At 49.9% G+C, this 21,873-nt stretch overlaps 2 protein-coding genes across 6 annotated transcripts in view; one reads left to right on the plus strand and one right to left on the minus strand.

Moving 5' to 3' along the window:
• On the plus strand, positions 1-14,353 carry ENOPH1 (enolase-phosphatase 1). The gene is made up of 6 exons (XM_068941353.1): positions 1-366; positions 6,127-6,228; positions 6,980-7,182; positions 10,210-10,342; positions 10,996-11,119; positions 12,571-14,353. The coding sequence occupies exons 1-6, from the start codon at positions 283-285 to the stop codon at positions 12,708-12,710; spliced, it is 786 nt and encodes a 261-aa protein (XP_068797454.1). The 5' UTR covers positions 1-282; the 3' UTR covers positions 12,711-14,353.
• Positions 14,337-21,873, minus strand: part of TMEM150C (transmembrane protein 150C) — a 23,590-nt gene continuing 16,053 nt past the window's right edge. For all 5 annotated transcript variants that reach the window (XM_068941356.1, XM_068941359.1, XM_068941354.1 and 2 more), the window contains 3 exons: positions 21,656-21,783; positions 18,965-19,142; positions 14,337-16,888 (listed from right to left, as the gene is read on the minus strand). In XM_068941356.1, the coding sequence (XP_068797457.1) occupies positions 16,680-16,888; positions 18,965-19,142; positions 21,656-21,783 (515 nt within the window). In that variant the 3' untranslated portion in view covers positions 14,337-16,679. The remainder of the gene's footprint in view (positions 16,889-18,964; positions 19,143-21,655; positions 21,784-21,873) is intronic.

Consider the following 21,873-nt stretch of genomic DNA (forward strand, 5'->3'; position numbering starts at 1 on the left):
AGCGGCCCCTGGCGGCGCCCGCCGGGGCCGCCGCCTCCCCGCGGCGGCGGCACCTCCCCCCCCCCCCCCGCTCCGCTCCCCCTTCCCCGGGGCTCGGCGGCGCCTTAACGCGCGACCCACAAACGCCCGTCAGGGAGGCGGCTCGCGCCGTGCCGTGCCGTGCCGTGCCGTGCCGTGCCGTGCCAGGCGAAGCGAGGCAGCCGGCCCCGGCCCCGGGCCGGCCGGCACGGCCCCGGCCCAGCGGCACACTTCAGCCGCCGCTCGCCTCCGCCGGCCGTGGCCATGGGCGTGCTGCCGGTGCCGGCGGAGGTGCGGGCTATCCTGCTGGACATCGAGGGCACCACCACCCCCATCGCCTTCGTGCAGGTGAGGCGGCGGCGGCGCGCGGGCGCGGGCGGGGGCAGAGGCAGGCCCGGGCACGCCCGGCGCGGCCGTTAGCGCCGCGCCAACGGCCCGCGGGGGCGCTGCCGAGGCCTGCCTCCTCCCTTCCCTTTCCCCCCCCCGCCTTTTTTTTAAATTTAAATTTATTTTAACAGCCTTCCCGTTATTGAATGAAAATACATTTGTAGGGGTCGTTTACCACGCCGCTCTTCTGGGGTTTCCTTCGCTTTTAAGGAAGGCGAGGCTCAGCTGCCGTTGGGACTCGCTCTCTTCCTGCAGACGGTGTTGGCCTAAGTTTGGAGGGTGCTTTTATTCCCCCTCACCCACACCCAACCCCCCCCCCGTGACACCTCTCTGCTTGCAGCAACTCTGGCCTCGGCACCCAGCAGCCCCCTTTGCTGGCCTGACGGTGTCTGCGCAAGGCGAGCACCTCTCCGGGAGCTGAAATCTGGGCTCAGGAGAAAGCCCGAGTCTCCTGAGGAAGTGTAAAAGCTTTACACCGCCTCTGTTTTGCTGGGGAGCCTTCAGGAGAAAACACCGGCTCGGTCTCATTTTTCCTGATTTTTTTCTTTTCCCTGAGGGCAGGGGTTTAGGGGAACCATTCAAATCTGGGTAATGCAGGGCAGTTTAGTAAGGAGTTTCTTTGGAGGATACGAATAATACGTCCGGAGGTCCTCGGCTTGGTTCGGGAGCAGCTTTGCAGCGTTGCTGTCGCTAGGAATACTTTCCGAGGGCGAATCTAGCGGGAGCTGCAGCAGCTCACCTGAGTTTGCAGAGAGCCTGAGACGGTGTCTCTGCGTTCTCGGCTGCCTTTTTCCTCGGCAGGGGCGGTAGTCAGCTGTCTCATACCATCAGAGATTTATCCGAGGTTTTTTCCCTAGCACGCGTGGGAAAAGGGTCAGAGAACAAATACAGGGGGAAGTCAATGCAAGGAACAAATCGGGTACGTTACTGGCACCAAGCACCTATGGGTGACTTGCCTTTCCTATGAGGAAGCCCCAAAGCGGTGGTAGTGCTGGTTTCCCTCCTGAACCCGAGCGAACTGACAGTCCGCTAGGCCGGGAGGGTGCCTGGACAAAGCAGCTCTGTAAACAGCCTATTAAAAATGGCAGTTTTCCCAGCAGCGGAGGGCCCCTTCTGTCCCGGGGGTTTGTGGACCCTAACCCAACTAGTGTCTGCCATACCCTTAATATAAAGGCAGTAATCTGCTTGTATTCGAGACATGGGATGGACGTTATGTTAAGACTGATCCTGCTGTTAACCTTCATCTCTCTGTGATACCTTAGAGCTTTTGGTGGATATTTTCTGCCGGATAGTTTACGTTTTGCTTGAGAACAGCAGAGGGTGGCCCATGTAACGCGTGGAGGGGTGAATGCGCTGGCGAGACTTTCTAGGTCTTTCCGTTAACGCAGTTTAACGGATGAACAATGTGACCTACATATTTCCTTTCCATGTTCTTCCAGTGCTCTTGAAGAGACTGCAGATATAGATAGCGTTACAGCTGCCTCCCATGCCTTGACAGCCTCTCATTTCAACAGCTTCAACAATTCACAGAATCTTAACCGAGCAAGGAAGTTGCTTGCAGCCACCGAGGAGCCAATTTGTTGTCATGCTAATAACTGATACCTGCAATATGCCTGAGAGTGTTTCCTAGCTGAAGGCTTTTTGTTACAGGAAGGCCTAAGGAATTATGGCTCTTGGTAAAACTCAGTTTACTGAACATCCTGAAAACACTTGAAACGGTTCATTTTACTCCAACTTTCAGTTCACCTCTGTTATTTTGATTTCTTTTCAAGAGGTCCGCTGTTGGTTCTGTGGGCATTTTTTCTTTAATAATTGTACTTAATCCTTTCGTTAATATTAGAGTTTTTAATATGAAAAGGTGGTAACAAAACAAAAGGAGTCAGTCAATTGCTGGACTAAGCAAAGATGCTAAGCTGCTAACTTCCACGTGTTAGATACCACCAAAATTTTTTCTTTCTGGGTCCGTCGTGACAGAGAAAGCAGATGGCAGGGGAGAGGTATAATTTGATAAACTGTGTCTCTAGGGTTTGCCAGATCTCTTGTGAAAGAGCCAATTGTTCCTGAACTTTGGGAATTTTGCCTTCAATATCCATATAAACTATCCTCTTGGATGCTTGAAATCCTGCAAGCGCTGTAATCCCAGTGCGCTACTTGGACATCAAGCTGAGTGTAAAAATGCAACCTTGTATATATCTGGCTTACTGTCACCTTAAGCAGTTGTGACTGGTTAGGAAGTCGGTGGCGCTGTCCTCATTCACACAGCTGTTTCTCCATCCTGCTGTGTTTGTACAGCCGCGTCTGGGATTTGGCGTGACAGAGGCATCTGGCCGGTCGGTGGTGCTGTGAGATGCAGCGTGCCCAGCCCAGCGTGTACAGAGCTACGGGACCTTTGCGTCACACACACCTGGGTCTCCTGCTACACAAAATAAGACAACCGTGTGAATTTACAAAGGTTTAGAGCAGCCCTGGGGAAGCTTTTTTAAGGACTTGCATCCCCCAGCAAGACAGCTCTTGAAAGCTAAGGCCTTGGAGAAATAGGCGTTTTCATAGGATGCCAGGAGTCTTTCTTCCACACAAGCTCATGGCCTTTGAAACTCAGCTAATCATTTCCTGGGGTCAGTCCTGAAATCTGTCCATGAGATCTGTCCCATTTGCTGTTGATTATTCTAATTTTCACATGGGTATCGTTGCTCAGACTGCAGACCAGCACGTTTGCCAACAGTGTGCGCTTAAGGAGTTCAGCTTGCAGCACTTGAACCTTTTAAAATCCACTCAGTCCCTGAATACAGTGGGTTTACCAGAAGCTTTCACACACAGGTGAATATTGCCAAGACTGTTATCTCAGGCTCTACATGCCTCTGTGCCCTTCCTTTAAGGAATACAGCCACCGTGTGCCTTACTCACAGTACCTGCTCGCTATAAGCGCTTGGCAGAACACTTTTTCTGGCTTCAGACGAACCCCTCCAAGCGAGTTGTTACACAATCTGCATTCACAAAAGCTTGCGCCTTAAGGATGCCCCATCAACAACCAGTACGGGCTTCCCGCAGGCTCAATTACAGCCTCCTTATCCCCTTCCTGCTTAAGTTTTTAGCTGCCAATATAATTAATCTGGTTCTACTTCAAGCCTCTGAAGACCTCATACTTAGCTGATTTGCAGAGATTTTGAGTCTTCTGCCATACTGAAGTACCCCCCTGGGAAAAGGAGGGAGGGGGAAAAAAAGAGGAAAAGGAAATAAAAATCCTTGAACTCCACACAGACAGACTGATTGTGCTCAAAGGACTCGAGGTCTTGGCGCTCGAGCGCTCTGGAGTTGCCTCCTGGGGAGAAGGTGAATTTCAGCATTAATGCGTGGTTGGAAGGGCAGGATATGCCTGCGGAGCTGCTGTTCCCCTGCAGCCCAGCCTCCCCCAGGTAGCAGCAGGAAATGGACCTATGAAGTGAGGGTAGCATTTGATCCAGGCTGGCCATTTTACATTCCAGTTGTTGACCTATTTCTAGACTGTTATCCCACTTGTTACCACTTACCAGGGAGAGATCTTTGGAATTGCTGCTTCTATTTCCAGTCTGCTTTCCCTGGGTGCGTGTTCATCTTTTTCTCTCTAGCAAATAACTTGTAGTAGGCACTCCCATTTCAGTCACTAAAACTAAACAGCAGTATACTTCTCAGTCCTGACTCAGTCAGATCTTCTCACTGCCTTGAGGCAGGACACCCTTGCTGCTTTCCCATGACATCAGTGGACTCCTGCGGGCAGTGCCTCTTCGTCGTGGCATCAGGTTGCCTGCAGACTGAAGAGGACAAATGTGACATTTCGGATTCTGTTTGGAATTTTTTCTTTGCAAGTGTGAGGGTAAGAAATGCTGCTTTTAAAAAGAAAGTAGGACCTTTTGAAATCGGTCTTCTTAGAGAAGTTACACAAAGTCATCAAGTTGGTTGCCTTTGCCAGTGGATACTTCTTAATGTCCTATGAAATCTAACAGATACTTTCAAAGAAACTTACTGAGCTTAAAGAAAGGAAATGAGAAAGCAGCTCCAGATGTTACAAGACTGTTGATTTCCTTAGGCAAGTTTATGGTATTTTTCTAGGTTTCTAAGAAGATTTTCCTTTCCCCCACATTTACATTGCTTTTAAAATATGCAACACGGGAAACAGCTTACATTGCAGTAATTGAAAATCCAAGAGTCTTGTCACTACAGAATGCTTTCAGGACTGTTTTTTTTTTGTTTGTTTGGGTTTTTTTATTATTATTATTATTAAATAACAAGTGTGGTCATTTGAGATGGTTCTGTTAAATAATAATTTGGCCAGTTTTTTGGTCCTGTACATCACGGAGGGGCTTCAGCTTACAACTATGGCCAGCACTACCTAGAACTCAGCTGACTGACACAGTGACTGCAAAATGAAGTCAACTCACTTCCCATTGTTCTCCACTCTGTGGCACTATTAAAGGTGACATACAGTGAGAGGAAAAATAGCATTGGCTTTCTTTTGCTTCAGGAGAGATCAGTTTAGTTTCCTCCCTGCTCTTTCCTATCCCAAAGTTTTTCACAGTTAAGAAAAATTCAGTTTTTTTTATGTGATGAGACAGTATCACCATTGATGAGAGGAACACTGAAGTGCAATCAAAGAATAAGAAACTGAGAAGGAAAAAAGCTTTTATCCCACTGATGAAAATCAAGTATTTGAGTGACTACAGAACACTGAAGAAAAGATTTGTTCAAAGTCCACCTAATGCCAGTAAAGCTCTATAAAACCACAGGAAGTCCAAACAGTCGTATTTCCCCAAGGAAAAGCTGAAGTGTGCTCTCAAGTCCTCATCTTCTAAAAAACCAGGGTGTGGGCAGTAGAGTCAAACTCTCACCGCTGCTTTGAAAGGACCCTCACACATGGTCTGTACCAGAGGAACGAGCTCCTTGCCCATCCTCTTGTCCCAAGGCTCCTCCTTGGCCCAGGGGTGTTTTGTCCCAACACACGCGGCTGCAGCTTGTGAATTTCAGTTGTGAAACACCAGCAATGAAAATAATTTGTCATTATTTCTGGTTGCCCTTGAGATCTCACTTGTTTGTAATTTCCTTGCAATGGTTTTTCCTACCTCCCTTTTATTTCGTTGGAAGCCTGTTTGACAGAGCTCAGTGTTACTGAGCTAGACTTCTTCTCAAATCCTCTGTGTCCACAGTTCTCTAGTTTGGGTGACAAGTTGAATTTCATTCCAGAACGACCTCAGTGAGGACAAGGGCCCCGTTAAAAATAGAATAGTATAACTTGTCAGTTCAGAGCATGTCAGCAGTCAGCCTTGAACTCCTGAGCTTTCAGGAACTCATGCTCGCATCTGCCATGTGAGAGAGTTAACGTTTTTAGGCAAGTCCGGGAAAAGGTACGACCCACCTCTTCGTTCTCAGAATGAACTTGACTGTTGTTGTTGTTAAAGCCGCTCCCAGCTGCTGCCTCTGCTGAGATTTAAAAGTTGTAGCTACATAAGCTTTTGTTATATAAAAAAAAAAAAAAGTCCTTATGTCCTAAGCCTAGTTCAAGGCTAGCGTTGGCCTGAAAGCAGACATACAACTTTGGCAAGAAGTTTTGTGACTTGTATTACTGTAGAGAAATTATGAGTGGGGGGAAATAATCATACCCGCCAGCATGTGCACGTGATCGCTTTAAAGCAAGTCAGACTTACCTGTGTCAGATTAAACAAGCTGCCTGTTTTTCTTATGTGCTCCTAGGACACCTTGTTCCCTTATATCAAAGACAACGTTAAGGAGTATCTGCGCGCGCACTGGGAGGAAGAGGAGTGCCAGCGGGATGTCGGTCTTTTGAGGAAACAGGTTAGTTAGCTGAGCTATGTAATGTCTTGATGTGCTTTTACTGCCTACCTGGGATTTCAGGTCACTCAAACTTCCCTGCAGTCACTCCAAACAAACTGATGAGCCTTCTCTGTCCCCCGTGGAGGCTAGTTCCCTCAAAGCTCTGCCTCTATCTGACCGGGGACTGGGCTTGTCCTCTGAGAACAGCTGCTGCTTGGGTGGTAGTTGAGGCGCAGCAGGAGAGCTTCCCTCTGCTCAGCGTGGCGCCTGCATGGCGTCTGTTCCCTTGCTGAACCCACCACCTGCAGCCTCCAGGTACCTGTCTGGGAAGCAGCCTGGAAAGCAGCTGGCAGAGGACTTGTCCTGCGTGAGGTAGCGTATTCTGGCCCTATGCAGTGGAATAGCCTCAATTTGAGACCTGTAGATGTCTGAAGCAAATGCAGGCTTTTGCTACTTTGTCTTAATTTCAGTAATTAAATACTTAAGCAAGTATAGTCCTTGTTAGACTATTTACAGTATAACCACGGCAGTGCTAATCGTTAGGTTTGGAAAGTACAAAGCAAGTCTTTCTAGAGCCTGCTGAAGTATGAACTCTCCACTTAGAAAAGATGCAAACAATATAGCCCTCCCTCACTTCCGGTCCTTAATGGGAAGCACAGTGTCCTGCACTTAGGAAATACATTGATGCAGATGGTAGACTGCTTTCCGAAATTGACGTCTTCACACCACTCTCTCTCTTCCCCCACCTCTTTTTGCGATTCGTAATTTGCAGGCTCTAGAGGACTCCAGCTTGGATGGAGTTGTACCAATTCCTTTGGAGAGCGGAAGTGGGGAAGAAGAACTGGAGCGGGTTATCCAGGCTGTCGTAGACAACGTGTGCTGGCAGATGTCCCTTGACAGAAAGACCACGGCCCTGAAACAACTGCAAGGTCACATGTGGAGGGCAGCCTATGCAACTGGACACGTGAAAGGAGAGTGAGTAACTTGTGCATTTGAAACCTTTCCCTGGAGTAGCTGCATAAGATCCCAGAAACAGCCCCATGTACAAATTTAAATAGGCTAACTGCCTAGGTGGAGAAGCCGGTATATTTACTTTCAGTGGTGACTTAAGCCAGGCCGCTGCTGCTGTGGATCCAGTTGCAGACATTTCATTTCGAAACTCGGTCTTGCCAAGAAACACAAATCCATTGAGTTTAATCCTTGTATTCTGTGAACCAATAGCTTACGGTGACCTAGGGACTGAACAAATTGTCCTAGTCCCCACTGGGAAAACTGCAGGTGGCTGGAGGTGTTTCTCCTTAAGGAAAAATCAGCCTGTACATGCTGGGAAACAGCTACTTGTCCAGGCACCAGGGCTGGGTCTGTGAGGGAGAGGGGATCTGAGAAACAGAACATCTGTGGGAGACGTGACACAGGACAGTTATGCTTGCACGATTGCTGGAACATGGACCTGAGCCACATATCTTCCACTGTACAAAGTCAAAAGATACTTCTGTATTTCTGTACAGAGATTTCTTCCTAAATCAGGAGATTGAGGCACAGGTATGCACTTTCCACAGTTCTTTCTATTGTCTTGTTTTTTTATTTTTTGGGGCGCTGAGTTGCAATTACATTTTGGAACAAAACTAAAAAAAGCTGGAGTTGCAGGAATAACAACCTTGACTGGCTGTGGGTCAGGTTCTTTCACTCATTTCCTCCTGCTTTGTCTCTTCCCTGAGTATCTCTTGCCTTTCCACTTCTTTTTGTCTTCCTGGTTCCTCTTGGCATTTTGGCCGTAACCCAAGGGCGTACAAGTAGAGACCTCTAGAGTTAAGCGTAACCTTCTTATTTTTATCCGGAGACACTTGGTTAAAGTATGCACTTGAGGTTCCTTAAGTACGACGTCTGTAAGTTTGAAGTATTTTGCCAAGGGGGAAATGAGGAAGAGGCAAAAGAGCACCGAAAAAGATGTAAATATCCACCAGAGAAAGTCACAAAAAAGAAAAGCAAGGGAAGAGGGGCAGCCATCCTGTTTTTTTTATTTTATAAACAGGTGGATTGTCTTTATGTTGAAAAATAAATACAAGGGTTTTGCTCTTGCCCTTCACATCCGACTGATCCTCAGGTAGAACCTGTTAAAAATATTTTTACTCAGGGCCATATCATGGACAGACATTTATACTGGCCCAAATATCATGGAGCCAGCCTTGCTGCTTAGCAGCAAACACAGAGAGAGATGTGCTTTGCTAAGATCTCCCCCTCACCAAACTATATCCACCACATCAGTGGCTGAAATCCAGGCACTGAACTCAGCATACAGAAACGTGAGGGTGGCCGGCAGTTTTTGCAGGTGCTGCGTACCCTCAAAGAATTTTCAGCTGACACCAGATACATTTAGTAAGTAATTACACAAAAAGAAGGCGGGGGGGAACTTTTGGTTTTTTTTTTAAATGCCTAGCACAACAGAGTACTGAGCATATGGTCAAGAAGTCAGGGATGAAGAAACGCCTGGCTGATGGCTAGAAGTCTGCAAAACCCTCAATCCTTTTGCATCTATTTTGGAGTCCTGTTTCTTCAGGCACTACAGGTGCTCAGATCCCCTTCTCGGGGCGGAACCTTTGGGCCTTGACTCAGGTGGCCACATACAGTTAGTTGTTCAGTATAAGGAGGAGGGCTGCTGTTTGGACTTGGATGTAAATGAGGTTCCCAGAGGATCACTTTCCCTCCCGTTCCTCTCTCCATCCTTCTGCTGCTTCAGACTCAAATCACTTCCCTGCCCTTTTAAGGCTCAAAGTGGCTTTTCCTCCTCAACCACTGTGTGTATTGTCAAGGTACTTACCGTCAGCTCCGCTTTGTTACTCCTTAGCATCCTCTTGGCTTCAGTTTTCCCTGGCACAGTGGTGATCTCTCCCCTGCTGCTCTCCTAAGCGTCCTTCCCCAGCTGTCCCTTCAGTGCTTCCCCATAGCGCAGGGGCTGTCGGCACTCCTGCTGTGGGGCGGTCAGTGCCCCCACGCTGCTGCGTATTTTACGGCGTGCTCACGTTTGCCTCTCTCACTTGCTGCCCTTCAGCTTGCGCTGTGGGCCCATCGGGTGGGACAGCATTTTTTGTCCTTTTTTTTTTTGTAGCACTAAGCAGCGCAGGTCCTTTACATATGTACCAGTGTACCAGTGCGGGGTTGCAGAGATCCCATGGTACAAATGAGAAGGGTATGAAGGAGCTGACACACCTGTCCGTTACCATGCACTGGTTGCCATGGCTTTGGTCCTCCTTCCCTCTCTTGCAGCTTTGTTACCTGCTGCTGGGCTTGGCTTCAGGTTGCTACTGCCTGGTAGTGAAACGCGGCTGCTGTTTTGGGACTGGTCTGCCCGTTGCTGTCTGCAAGGCCAGAGGAATAGGGGGAGGGATGCAGATGCCTAGTGATCAGGAGGAGTTGGTTCACTCCTCTGCAGTGAGGTTAAGGCAGGGACCCATTTGACCCAGTGCTGTAAAACTTGAACTGGTCACTGAACTGACAAACTCCTGTGTCCCTTAAGAAACACTCCGTTCCTGATTTGTTTTCTAGCTTGTTCACAGAGCTGCTCAGTTAGTTCCTGCAGCTGCAATCTCATCTCAGCTCCTCTCTACGCGTGTTCGGATGGCGTTACCCTGTACGCATACAGCTTTTGGGCATAGCTCTTACCAAAAATTAAACCTTCGTAGCTCACAAGGCAGGTGGGATTCAGGATGTGAGAGCTTGCCGCCTTCTCTGTCCTCCCCCTTATTCCTCCCTCCTGCAGGAAAGTGGCTGGATGCCAAATGCCTGGAACAGCTCATCGGAGCTACTGTCTGTGTAGCCGTCAATGAGCTGCTCAGTCAGTTGGAGAATATATAGAATATATTATGGGGTGCTGAAATACTCTCCCCAATTGCCAAAGCCCTGGGCAGATTGTACCGATGGGACTGTTTTCACAGTGCGTGGCTAAAGGTGCCTCCCCCAGGTGTATCTGGGTTTGTCCTTACCTGCTGCCCTGTTTCGCTTCAGAGTCTTTGAGGATGTGGTACCAGCTATCCGGAAGTGGAGAGAAGCAGGGATGAAAGTCTACATCTACTCTTCGGGGAGTGTTGAAGCCCAGAAGCTTCTGTTTGGATACTCTACAGAAGGTGATATTCTAGAGGTAGATAAGATTATCACTTTCCTTACAGATTCTCCATCTGCAGAGCAGTTCGTTCCTAGCGGTGTGCTCGGGGAGGTGGTACAACTGCTCTTGCTGTGATGCTTCACAAATAGTCTCAGACAGGAAAGTGAAGGTGGGCTTGACCGCAGGGTTCAGCTCAGCCAGTTAAACGCACTAGCTGGATTCCTGTGTCCCCAAGCTGTGCACCAGTGAGAGCAGAAAGTGTGTCTGGCAATCAGCAGCAGCGTGGTTAACACAGTTGGGCAGGGATTTGGGAGATGACCATTGTCCTGTTTCAGGCAAATCCTCTCTGCCTAAGTTGGTCCCTGTTCTGGGAAGTCCCGGAGAAAAAGACGACCTAAGCAGTGCCATAAGGAACGGTGAGAAGCACCTGTTCTCACAGAGCTTGTGAACATCACACTCTAGCTTAAAGACAATGAGAAGACCTCTGTAAAACGCTTCTCCGTGCCAGTCTGCCTCTCACTATCCTGTTAAAAGTGGCACGTTTGCCCACGGACATGATCTGCTCAGTGCCATGGCTGACAGCTGGCTGTTGGTCCCTGTTGTTGTGGTGGGAATGAAAGGAGAACTGCCACTGGCCATGCTTTTCAGACAGTGTCTAGCAACTGCTTCTACTTTTCTCTCTCTTTCAGCTCTTCGATGGCCACTTTGATACGAAAATAGGACCCAAGGTAGAAAGTGAGAGCTACAGAAGGATTGCCGAGAGTATTGGGTGTGCAACTAACAACATCCTCTTCCTGACCGATGTCCCTCGAGGTAGGTGGCCTGCTGGTCCTGCTTGCTCTCGTGTCGGGGGAGGAAGGTGGCCTTCAGCCACATATTGCTAACTGGCCACAGGCACCCCAGAAACCCTGCAGCCTGCCTGCCTTCTGTGGCATCTGCCTAGCCACTCTGCCCTGCTTCTTCTTTAAGCTTTCATGCCCTCCAACAGCAGCAGTTCTGAGTGACACTGCACGGAGGAAAAATGGGTCAAGCTGAAAACCTGCCCTTGCGCCAGGAAGCAAGGAGAAGCTGTTAAAGCAGAGCATGGTGTTTGCTGAAACGGTTGGCCTGCCCCATTTACAAATAGAGTCAGGGGTTTTCATGACCCATGCTCGATTTCCACTGGGAACAGACCACGTCTGCTGTGTCACGTGTAGTGCGTGGTTCTTTGTGCCACTAGCACTTATAGGAAGACTAGCACAGCAGTAGGAAGACATTGCTGCTGGGCTCTGGGAGTCAACTTTGAGAGAGCCTTGCCTTACCTGGGAACATCTTTCTGGCAGGAGTAGCACTGGATTGTGGTCTCGGTCTGAGGCAGCTCAGCCCCCGAGGAGTTAGCCCCTATTCCCTCCTCAGCCCTGGCAGCAGAGCTGGTGGGAGCTCGCAGTTATGTCCTTCCCCCGCTATAGTCTCCCTGTTGGCTCTTGCTGTGCTTGGAGAGCGAAGGAAGCTTGTCAGAACTGACTTCTGGCAGGAGGCGAACCAGGCCGGTTTCACTGGGGCAGCATTTGCTGAACAGGTTGTTCCTCACCAGCTGTCCCTGTCAGGGCCCGCCTCTGGCCAGCAGGAATGCAGCGCCCCCAGCAGAGCACCTGGCGCTCGGCCTTGGGCTGCTTGGCGTCCTTCGGCGCGCTCTGGCCGAGCTGCCGCAACTCCCCTCTGCATCTACAGGCCCGGGGTTGCTGGCAGACCTCGTAGGGGATGTGACCTGCGTGCCACGTCCAGGCTGCTGGGGCCCAAGTCACGGGTGGGTGACCTGCCAGAGAGGGTGAATTTCCCAGGGAGAGACGATGGAGGGTGCAGAGCTCCAGGCTTAGAGGCCAAAGGGAGCTGGGGACAGGCCTGGAGGGAAAAGCAGCAGTCGTCTGCACAGAAAATACTTCTCTTCTGGGTCAGGGCTCCATCGTCGTGGGTGTTTCACTCCTAACGCCGCTGCCAGGCCACAGCCCAGCTTTTTCGTGACGTGAGTCAAGCTATAGGTGCGTGCTGCTTGCACCATGCCTTGAACAGGCATTAGCGGGGAGAGAGGAGGTCACAAGGCAGCCAGCTCGTGTTACGCAGCGGCTATCGTCATCCAAAGCAGGTCTGCTAGGAGCTGGGCATTCTCTAGAGCCCTGCAGTGCCGCACGCTAAAGCTGGTCTTTAAGTCCCAACCTTTAAAAAAAAAAAACACCTCAGTGTTTTAGGGGATTTTTCATCTCTGCTCTCCCCCCTCTCTGTTTCAGAAGCGAATGCCGCTGAGGAAGCCGATACCCACGTGGCTGTGGTGATCAGACCAGGCAACGCAGGACTGACAGACGACGAGAAATCGTATTACAGTCTCATCTCATCTTTCACTGAACTTTTCCTGCCTTCCTCCACTTAGGGAAAGCGGTGCACGCACAAAAGACTGTGCTTCACCTGAATTGTCCGTGTATAACCTTAGCTAACTATGTCAGTAATCAGAATTTAAAACCAAACCCACATCGCGTATTTGGAGCCACAACTAGGGCAGGTGTGGTGGAGAGAACGGTGGGGGGTTCCTAATGCACTAGGACTGAGGCCTGCAAAAGCCTGCCAGAGCTGGGGCCAGTCTGAGGAGCAGCACCCATAAACCTTGTTTTTCCTGCACTTTCTGGCTAGGAATTAGCCCAGGGGATGCTGCCCTCTGTGACACCCATTGCAACCTGGTGCTGAGAAGCCCCACCATGAGCTCTGTCCTCCTGAAAAACATTCTGCCAACAAAGCTCGCATCCCCACCGCTTCCCGAGGGGCCCATGGGGATTACAGGGAGAGGCAGGCTTCGCCCTGTAGATGGGATTTCTGCCTCTCGCACTAAGTGAAAACTTCCAAAGTTAGGTCCATCTATTTTAAAAAATTAAATTCTAAACCCACCTCACGGTGCTGCCCAGTAGTGCTGGGCTGCGGGGTCCAACTGGCTGCACACCAAAGTCAGCATGGCTGCCTTTCTGAAGTGTTTCTCTTAGCGATACCCTGTTGCACTCCTCAGTAGCCAAAATCACCTGTCACACATTCATGGCACTAGTCAGCTGAGAGCAGCCCTTTATAAATAATTGCTGGTAATGGACGGATCCTGCTGCATTTAATGAGAATTAAATCCCAGACCTTTTCACACATCCTGCCTAAATTGTGCCAATTTGTAGCAGATGTTCATGGAGCTTTTCCTACTGTAGTGATTAAAAACACAAGTTTGCTTTCATTGTGTTCACTCTATTGCAGTATTTAGCCTTGCTGTCTATCAGTGACTCCATCACTTAAAAACAACTTTGGGTTTTTTTTTTTTTTAAACCCTGTAAACACATCATCTTTTCTGCTTTCACCCTTCCTGGTCCATTCTTTAAGGCAGGTTAGCCTGACCTGCAGAGGAAGCCGCATTTCCTCCCAGCTCGACTTATGATTTCAGGAGGGGCTCCTTGGGGTATGAGGGTGAGGGGCACAACTAGACCATGCCCGGTAATAGCAGTGACAGGGGCAGTCAAAGCCGAAGGCCCCGCTCCCTGCTGCTGGGGCTTTGTGCCTGGGTAGCGTTTGCTGCTTGCTGATTTCTGCGTGTGTGAGAGCCTGCGCTCACAGCTCTGGGAATGAGCTGGCCAAAACAGACTGCCAAGACACATGTTGCCATCCTGAACTCTCGTGTACGTCTACAGATGCCCCTGTTGAGGCTGCTGTATAGACCACAAGCCAGAGAAAGGCATTTGGGGAGGAACCACATCATGCCAGCACTGTCCTTCTAAAACGCTGATGGTAGCAGGTAAGGCTGCGAGGCAGCTAGCTGCAATGCCTTTCTGGGCTGTGTCACGAGTGTGATCCGCTTCCTAGAAGGAGCCTGCTAATTAGCAACTATTACAATACGTGTATCTGCATGGCTGAATAGTCCCTGGCTTCGTTAGTGCTAATTTGTATCACGACAGTGTAAATATTCACCTTTTGTTCTGCCTTTTCCATTATAAAACTATGCATGGGGTATGGGGGAAAAATAAAAGTCACGGTCTCCATAAAAGCACTTTATTTAGTCGTCATGTTTCTGTGTGTATCAGTAGTCATTTAGCTGTCCTGAAATGTGCTGTTAGAAATACGTAAGAAATGTACAGGATTATCACCAAAAACCTGAATTTCGGTTTGGATTGCATATAGGAAAAGGAAAAAAAAAATCACAAACATCATCCTTTTTTTTTGACAAAATCCCAAAATATAAAATGATAAAACTGAAAGTAGTACTTGATTTTAAAAAAAAAGTCACAGTGGACTATTTACAGTAAAACACCTTTAAAAAACAAAACACTGTTCTCTGCTCCGTATGCATTGAGTGTGTGTCTGTGTAAGAGAATCCCCATTAGTGTCTTTTGGTCCCCTCCCACCCTCAGCCCAGGGAGCGCTCCCTCGTGGGGGCTCCCGGGCAGCAGGGCCCCTCTGCGGCTGTGCCGTTGCCCCGCACAGTTAGACGCAACCCTTGGCACGTCCCTCCTCGAAAGCTTCCCGCTAACAACAGCTACGTGAAGGAGGGGGGCCTTCAGCAATTCAGCGTAAACCTGCCGGTCAATGGAGCTGCCTGAGAGGGAGTTTTGTCCCGAGACATACAAAGTAAAGGGCTGGTTGAAAGCTTTCTGTTTATGCTATTTTTGATTTTTTTCCTTCATCATCTCTGCTTTCAGCAGAGGACTCTGACCTTTGCAGAGCACTGAATTCCCCTGTGCCCTTTCCTTTCCGTCAGAAATGTCACTATGGGGTAGGAGTTCCCCCTTAAAATGCATTTTGCCACTGTTCTCATTGCTGCTTATTTTCCTGCAGGGATGACAAGATGCCCCATGTCGGCTCAGCCAAGAGAGGCAAACCAGCATAGCCTGACTCGGGAGCGATGCTCCTGTGAAACAGCTCCCTCCCTCCTCTAGCCAATACAGCAGCTTTCCCAAACTCAGGGGTTTCAGGCAGGGGGGTTTGGGCTTCTGCTTTTTCCTTGAAAAACAGCCCACTGGTCTGCAGGAAGTTTCTCCTTTTTGTATTTCAGTCAGCCTTCCAAGCCAAGCGCCGCTTGGAGTACACAACAAAACTACTTGTTTTTTTTGGTCATTCAGCTCAGAGGAAAGGGCTGGTTAATTCCCTGTCCCTAAGGGACGGGGAGGGAGAAGGCCTTCTGTTTTCCCTGGCTCCTTCCTGCACCTGCAGCTGCCACACCACATCCCCCGAGCCCTGGGGCAGTGCTGCTCCCGTGCTGCGTCCCGCTGGGCCTGGGCTCCTTGGAAGCCCACTGCAACCTTCGAATCCAGAGCTTGTGGCAGACCCCGCTCAGGCAAACCGTCCACGCCAGGAGGTCTGGAGCCTAGGCAGAGCTCTGAAACTTGACTTCTAAGCGCATGGGTAGCAGAAGTAAACCTAGGCCTGTAAAACCCACCTGCAATGTATGTTTCCATTGCAGGCAAGTCCAGTATGTTTAAAAACAACATTTTTCACTGTCTACAAGGAAAAAAGAAGAAAAAAAAAGCTTTTGAAATATTCGGCGTGGTATGTGGTGGAAGCACTAAACACTTACAGAAAGCAACTGTCTCTGGGTCATCTTTAGAGCGTACAGGCATTCACGTCTGAACTGAGCACTTCGCTTTGCTCAGTTCCAGCTGCTGAGTCTGGAAGGTGAAGCCGAGCGTAGCACCCCACCGAGGTGGCGAGTGTCAGCCTCCCTGCTGCCTGCACAGCCCACCCGGCTACACGGCGGCGTCAGCCAACTCTCGCTGCCTGCTTACTCTGTTCGACAGCCTGATCTCACCCAAACCTGGCTGCTTTGCAGGTTGGAAGAAATGCCTGCCTGCTCGCAGGAAAAGCTAGTCCGTGTGGGTCTTCCGCTGGCTGAGTCCAAGAAACGGCCACTGTCTTCCCCCTACCAAATTACTCCGCTCTGAAGCAAACAAAACAACGTTACACGCAAGACAGATGCAGTCTAGTGACTTGGCAACTGGCAACTTCTGCACGCTCTTTGTGCCCGGAGAGGTCCTTTCCCTTCATTTCCTCTGCAGAACAGTCCTAGGGGTGCTGGCCTCGGAGAGGCATCGTGAGGACCGGCTGGCTCATGTCTTGAACAACAGGCCTGCAGCAGCTGCTGAGAAAGAGTCACTGGTAGCATAAACTTGTGCTCTCTCGCGTTGCAGTTCAAAATAACCCACTCCTCTTCCATCAGACAGGTATTTTTGTTTGGCTCTTAACGAGACAGCCGCCCTCAGAGCCCTTTGGCAATACGGTCATGATTGCACATGGAGAACAAACTTATCAAAAAAGTGTAAATGAGGTCATGTTTAACCCATAAGAACGTGGCAGCCCCCTCCCCTCCCCCCTGCTAGAGGACAGGCTACACCTGATCCGTCTGGTACTCGGAGGCTTCGGATAGGCTTTCGGAAAAGCTCAGGAAGTTTTCCTGGTACTCAGAGCAAACGATCTCGAATCTGTAGTGCCTGAACTCCACCGCAAACGTGCCGAAGTAGCAGAGGAAGCACATCACCAGGCCCCACTGGATCCTGGCAGCGTGCATGTGGATGCCCTGCACCATTAGGATGAAATCTGGAAGAGGAAGTCAGGGAGAATGTCCTGGCAGAGCTCGTGGGAGCTGGGAAGCTGACAAACATCTGTTGCGGGAACAAGGCAAAAAGAAGCATCCCACCGATCAGCGACAGAGCCAGCCGCCTCCAGCTATGGGCTCCAGACTAGCACCCTTATCTTCTAGAAACCTCCTGGAGGAACTGGATCAGATCCCTGTGCCTCAGGCCATGGGAATACCTTACAACCTACACAGGGCTGTCTTCCTGTCTCTTCAGATCACCTGCAAAATCAGCCCTTTCTGTGAGATCTGGAAACATTAATCTACACAATATGGCATGTTATACTGGAAAGGACAGTAGTGATTTCTGGCCAGAGCCAGAAACTGTCTGCCAGGCTCAAATACCTGTGTATTCAGACTGCATATTGCCTGCCACCAGGGTCTCACTGCTGGGTCTTGTGCCATGTTTGAGTGCTCCTTAAGATTAACACACACACTCAGCTCCTCTAAAGCACGGGACACCTTCCTGACCTGGGGGACTGCCCTAGCTCACTGCAGATCTCCTTGAAACCTACTGGCTCGTCTGTCTCTCAGGATTTCCTCTGCACTCTGAGAACATAGGATCACGCAGATTCACAAGTTAAAAAAATAACAACAACAAAACAAGAAAACAAGCAGCTTCTCCCATCCTTTAACTGCGCAGGGCAGGTAATCAGAGGCTTTTCACCTTGGGCTGTGCTTGGGCTTAGCGTGAGCAACCAAGGTTTCATTTCAGCAAACAGAATTTGTGTCCACATGGTATGTCTGGCTTCAGGGTCCTCCCACATCCCCCGTAGCGCCAGGGTTACGCTCAGGTTGCACGGGGTGGAGAGCCAGCCCGAAGTCTTTGCAACGCCAACGAGGGGAGGGAGGGGAGAGTGGGAGTGCCTCAGCCTCCCCTCCTACAGAGAGCCCAAGCCGCTCGGTACCAAGCACCCAGCTGGGGAAGGCCGGGCTGGGAGCACCCAGCGAGTCAGTGCAGGAGCAGCTAAGCCCTGACTCACCAGAGCAGCCCATCCGAACAGTGGGTGCCTGACCCAGCTCGTCACGGCTCCTGGTGCGCAGCCAGAGACACCCTGGGGAAGGTGTGGGCTTGGAGAAAGGGAGAGGAGGAGAGCACCACAGGCACCTGGCAAACTCCCACCTTACATACACCAAAGCGTGATGCCACGCTGCAAACTTTTCCAAGGAAGTTTGAGCGGGGACTGACAGTACATCTCCACACCAGTCTGCTATTCTTCCGGACACTTGCTGAAATGTTCAAAAGCAGCCAAGCGACCAGGAAATTATTTTAAGAACAAGCTGTTCCCAAAAAGAGGGGCATTAGCTTATTCCTGACAGTTTATTCCTGTCCTCTTAGGTGCCCCGGCACTAACGTTGATGCAGCTATGCAGTGAACTGATCCGCCAAGGCAACCCTCCAGTCTACATGAGGGCTGGTGCAAACAGAAGGGCTGGACTGGGACCAACAGGGACAAGGTGAAGAGGAAACCACAAGTATGCCCAGTCTACGAGACTGCAGACTCCGCTACCAAAATCCCACTTGGTAAAACGCCTCATTCTAGCTGGAAGTTGGTGTGACCCAGCAGCTCCTGAGTGTGATACCCATCTTAGACCTGGCTGTATCACCCTGGAGTATTTTAACAGACACATCAAATCCTTCTCGTCTTCAGAAACGTGATTTCTTCCCTTGTTTGTCTGCTCTCCTGAGATTTTTCTCCCAATATTTTGCATGACCTTAAATGCCACTGGGTAGGTAAGCAGTGGTGCCTTTAAATCACATGGCTGCTGTCCAATATCATAACCACCTCAGAAATCACTACGAATAAGTTTTAAAAATATGGGGGAAGTGAGGGCTTAGCCCATTTGTGAAGCGGTGCATTGATGTAAAACAGGGGAAACAAAGGAACCAACCACAAGATTACACCAATAGACAAGATGAGCAGCGCTCTGAAATGCTTTGAGATCTGAGGATGGATGTGAGAAGAGCCAGTGTTTCCTGCTGCAGAGAGTCAGACATCTAGGTTACCTGCCTTCCCGGGGAACAGGACAAAAGGATACAGAGCACCACGCAGAGGGTGATGCTGGCCGACAGGGCAACTCGTGGGATCCCGACTTTCCGTCCTTCATTCTTCAGGTTGATCTTGAGGGTGAGGGCAGACTGGATCCAGCATGCCAAGGTCCCAAAGCCAAAGGTCAGCGATGTGCCCACGTTATGGATCTCCTCGTCGTTGGAAAGCTAGGAAGAAACAGGACTGTTACTGTTTGGGCACTGCAGAAATCATCTGCTATCCAGCTTGGATTGCTGCTGGGGTGGGAGAGAGAAGAGAAGAGCGGGAATCACTGGCAGTGTGACACAGAGATGCTGTATCATTTCCTCTGGCTGAGAGGTAAGGTGTAATGTAACCAAGGTGAGTGGACAGCTGTCACAGTCAAGTGGACCTTCTGCCCAAAACCAAGCACAGTGGAAAACGCAAGCTCCTGGGGACCCCCTCTGCAGCAACCTGACAAGGCTCACCAACAGAGCGCTCAGAAAGAAATCCTTCCCTGCTTTCACACGATGGCCAGGACAGGCAAGGACAAGTCACCGGGGTCTTGTTCGGCTCCATACAATGGAAACAAACCGTGCAACCTTTAGCACCAGCGGCACAGAGCAGCGTTGCCTGGGCAGAGAGCAGCCAGAGCCCTCACACTGCCTCTGAGGTAGCAGGAGCCAAACCACAGAAAGCGCGCTCCTGGTTTGGCAAGTTTCTCCCAAGGAAAAGCTGACTGCTTGTCCCCTCTCCCGCCCATCCTCAACCACCAGGGTCGGAGGCAATGAGAGCCCAACTTCTCCAGAGGGCAAGTGCTTCTCCGTCCCTTGGTTCCCCTGTCACACTGGGCTCACTGACCACGCACTACTGCAAGGCAACAGGAAAGTCAGGCTTAACGAGCAGGCGTCCGCAAAGAGATCCCTCCAGGATGCGAACCCATTCAGAAAGCCCAGCACAGGCAAGATTTAGGCCGAACAATTTCCCTTTTCCCTCTGCCTCTGACGATCCCCTAGAAAAGAAACTATAAAACCGTAATTCCTCCCTGCAGCCTTGATTCCTGTTCTGTGATTTAACAAATTCTCATCAAACAAGCCACAACTTACAAACTAATAGACTTGTTACTCTGCCTTCACTGATCTCTCCCTCTCTTCCTCTCCTTTTTTTTTTTTTTTAAGGGTAGGTTCAAAGGATGGCACAGACAAAAATGGGGCTGAGCTGGCTTTCCCAAGGCAGCCTGCACTGCATGGGACTCACAGCCTTAACATCTCTCTAAAACATCCCAATCTGTAATTTTCCAAATGTGCGACTTAATACCACATTCAGCTCAGCAGTCAGGCAGGAAAAAGCATGGACTAAGGTCTAATTACCACATACTTTCATGATTTGGCACAAGATCTAAGCAAGAATATAGCTAAACAACAAGGCGGGGATTATTAGTCCGGAATACATAACCTAGAATGATTCAAAGTATCCCCTTTTAAAAACCAGGCATTTGCTCTGAGGGGAAAGTAACAGAAGGAGAGGTTGAAACTGCTTCCCAGCACCTGTGCTGTACGTACAAGCAATATCCTTCTCACACCTATACAAGGCTGTTAAAAGAGCCTCATAGTTCCCAGCTGGGAAGCTGTCAGGAAAAAGCAAGACCATGAGTTTCTGGTTTGAGCTGTGACTCTAAGAAAGCCACGTGGAGTTAGAAAGTCCAAAACAATCAAATTAGCTCCCACCTCATGACAGAAAAAAAAGACTGAAAAGGACACAGAGTTCCTGTAACCACTCCATGACCCGAGCAGGTACCTGCCCTTCACAAAACTCGTACCTTTTCTGCATTAGCAGGAAAAACAGCTTTCTGCCTGCAAAGGCAGAAGCGATCCTGGCCTACACTGACCTTTCTCAGGTCTCAGCAGATAGGGCTCGTGACTTGCATCCCAGTAAGAGGCAGAACATCAGAGACAGCAGTGGGATGGGGAAACCCAAATGCCACTGACTCCAAAGACCTGATTTGCAGGGCAAGCCTAACAGACACCGCCTTGCGATCACATCGGACTCATCACCCTACAGAGCAAGCTTGTGCAGCTGACAGCTTGTTTATCTGTACTGATAATGTAGCAGAACAGTTTGAGAATTACAGGGGTCCGCAGCCAGGGCACCCATCACATAAGGAGGAGAAGGATTTTTCTACTGTGTGCCTCCCGTGGCCAGTCTGAGGACAAGCAGGAGGCAGACTTAATCAACAAACACATTTTAAATGAAGGACACAAGACTCCCTGCTAAATCCGTGCGGGCAGCCATGCAGCTGTTAACACAGATGCATATGTAGACTTCCAGCTCAGTCCTTTTACCCAGGACCATCCGTGCCAAACCCCAGGGTTCAAGAGATTTGGTAGGTGCCGGCTCTCGCTCTTGGCACGTGAAGCATAAGCATGCAGGTGCAACTCCTGCTGGGAATACTTGGAAAAATTAGCAGGGCCCTTCGTCTCAGCATGTCACTGGAGCTAGTTACTGCGGCACAAAGAGGCGGCAGAGCAAGCAGAGGAGCTCTGGGACAGACAGCCAGACACATTAGCTCCAGAGCTCACATCACAGGCAGTTCGAAGACTCACTTGGTCAGATCTACTAGAAAAGCAGGCACCTCACAACGCAGACACAGCGGTCCAAGAGGAAGAGCAGGTTAACTACTAATAACGGGGTGTGTGGAGGGGGAGAGCCTGGCGCGCCGTACCTGAAAGTTGCCAAGTAAGGTCATCCCAAAGGAGGCCATGCATAATGCCACCAGGCCGCTGATGTTCAGCCAAGGGTTTAGCACCTTGGGCTTCAGCTGAATGAAGCGCAGGACAGAAAGGACAAGTGCTGAGGAAGAAATGGAGAATGGAAAGCGCGTCATTATGTAAAACATGCTGCAGTAACTACCTGGCCAGGGCACTCACAGACCCCCCTGCT

This window comes from Struthio camelus, chromosome 4, assembly GCF_040807025.1.
Source record: "Struthio camelus isolate bStrCam1 chromosome 4, bStrCam1.hap1, whole genome shotgun sequence".
In the NCBI taxonomy this organism is placed as follows: Eukaryota; Metazoa; Chordata; class Aves; order Struthioniformes; family Struthionidae; genus Struthio; species Struthio camelus.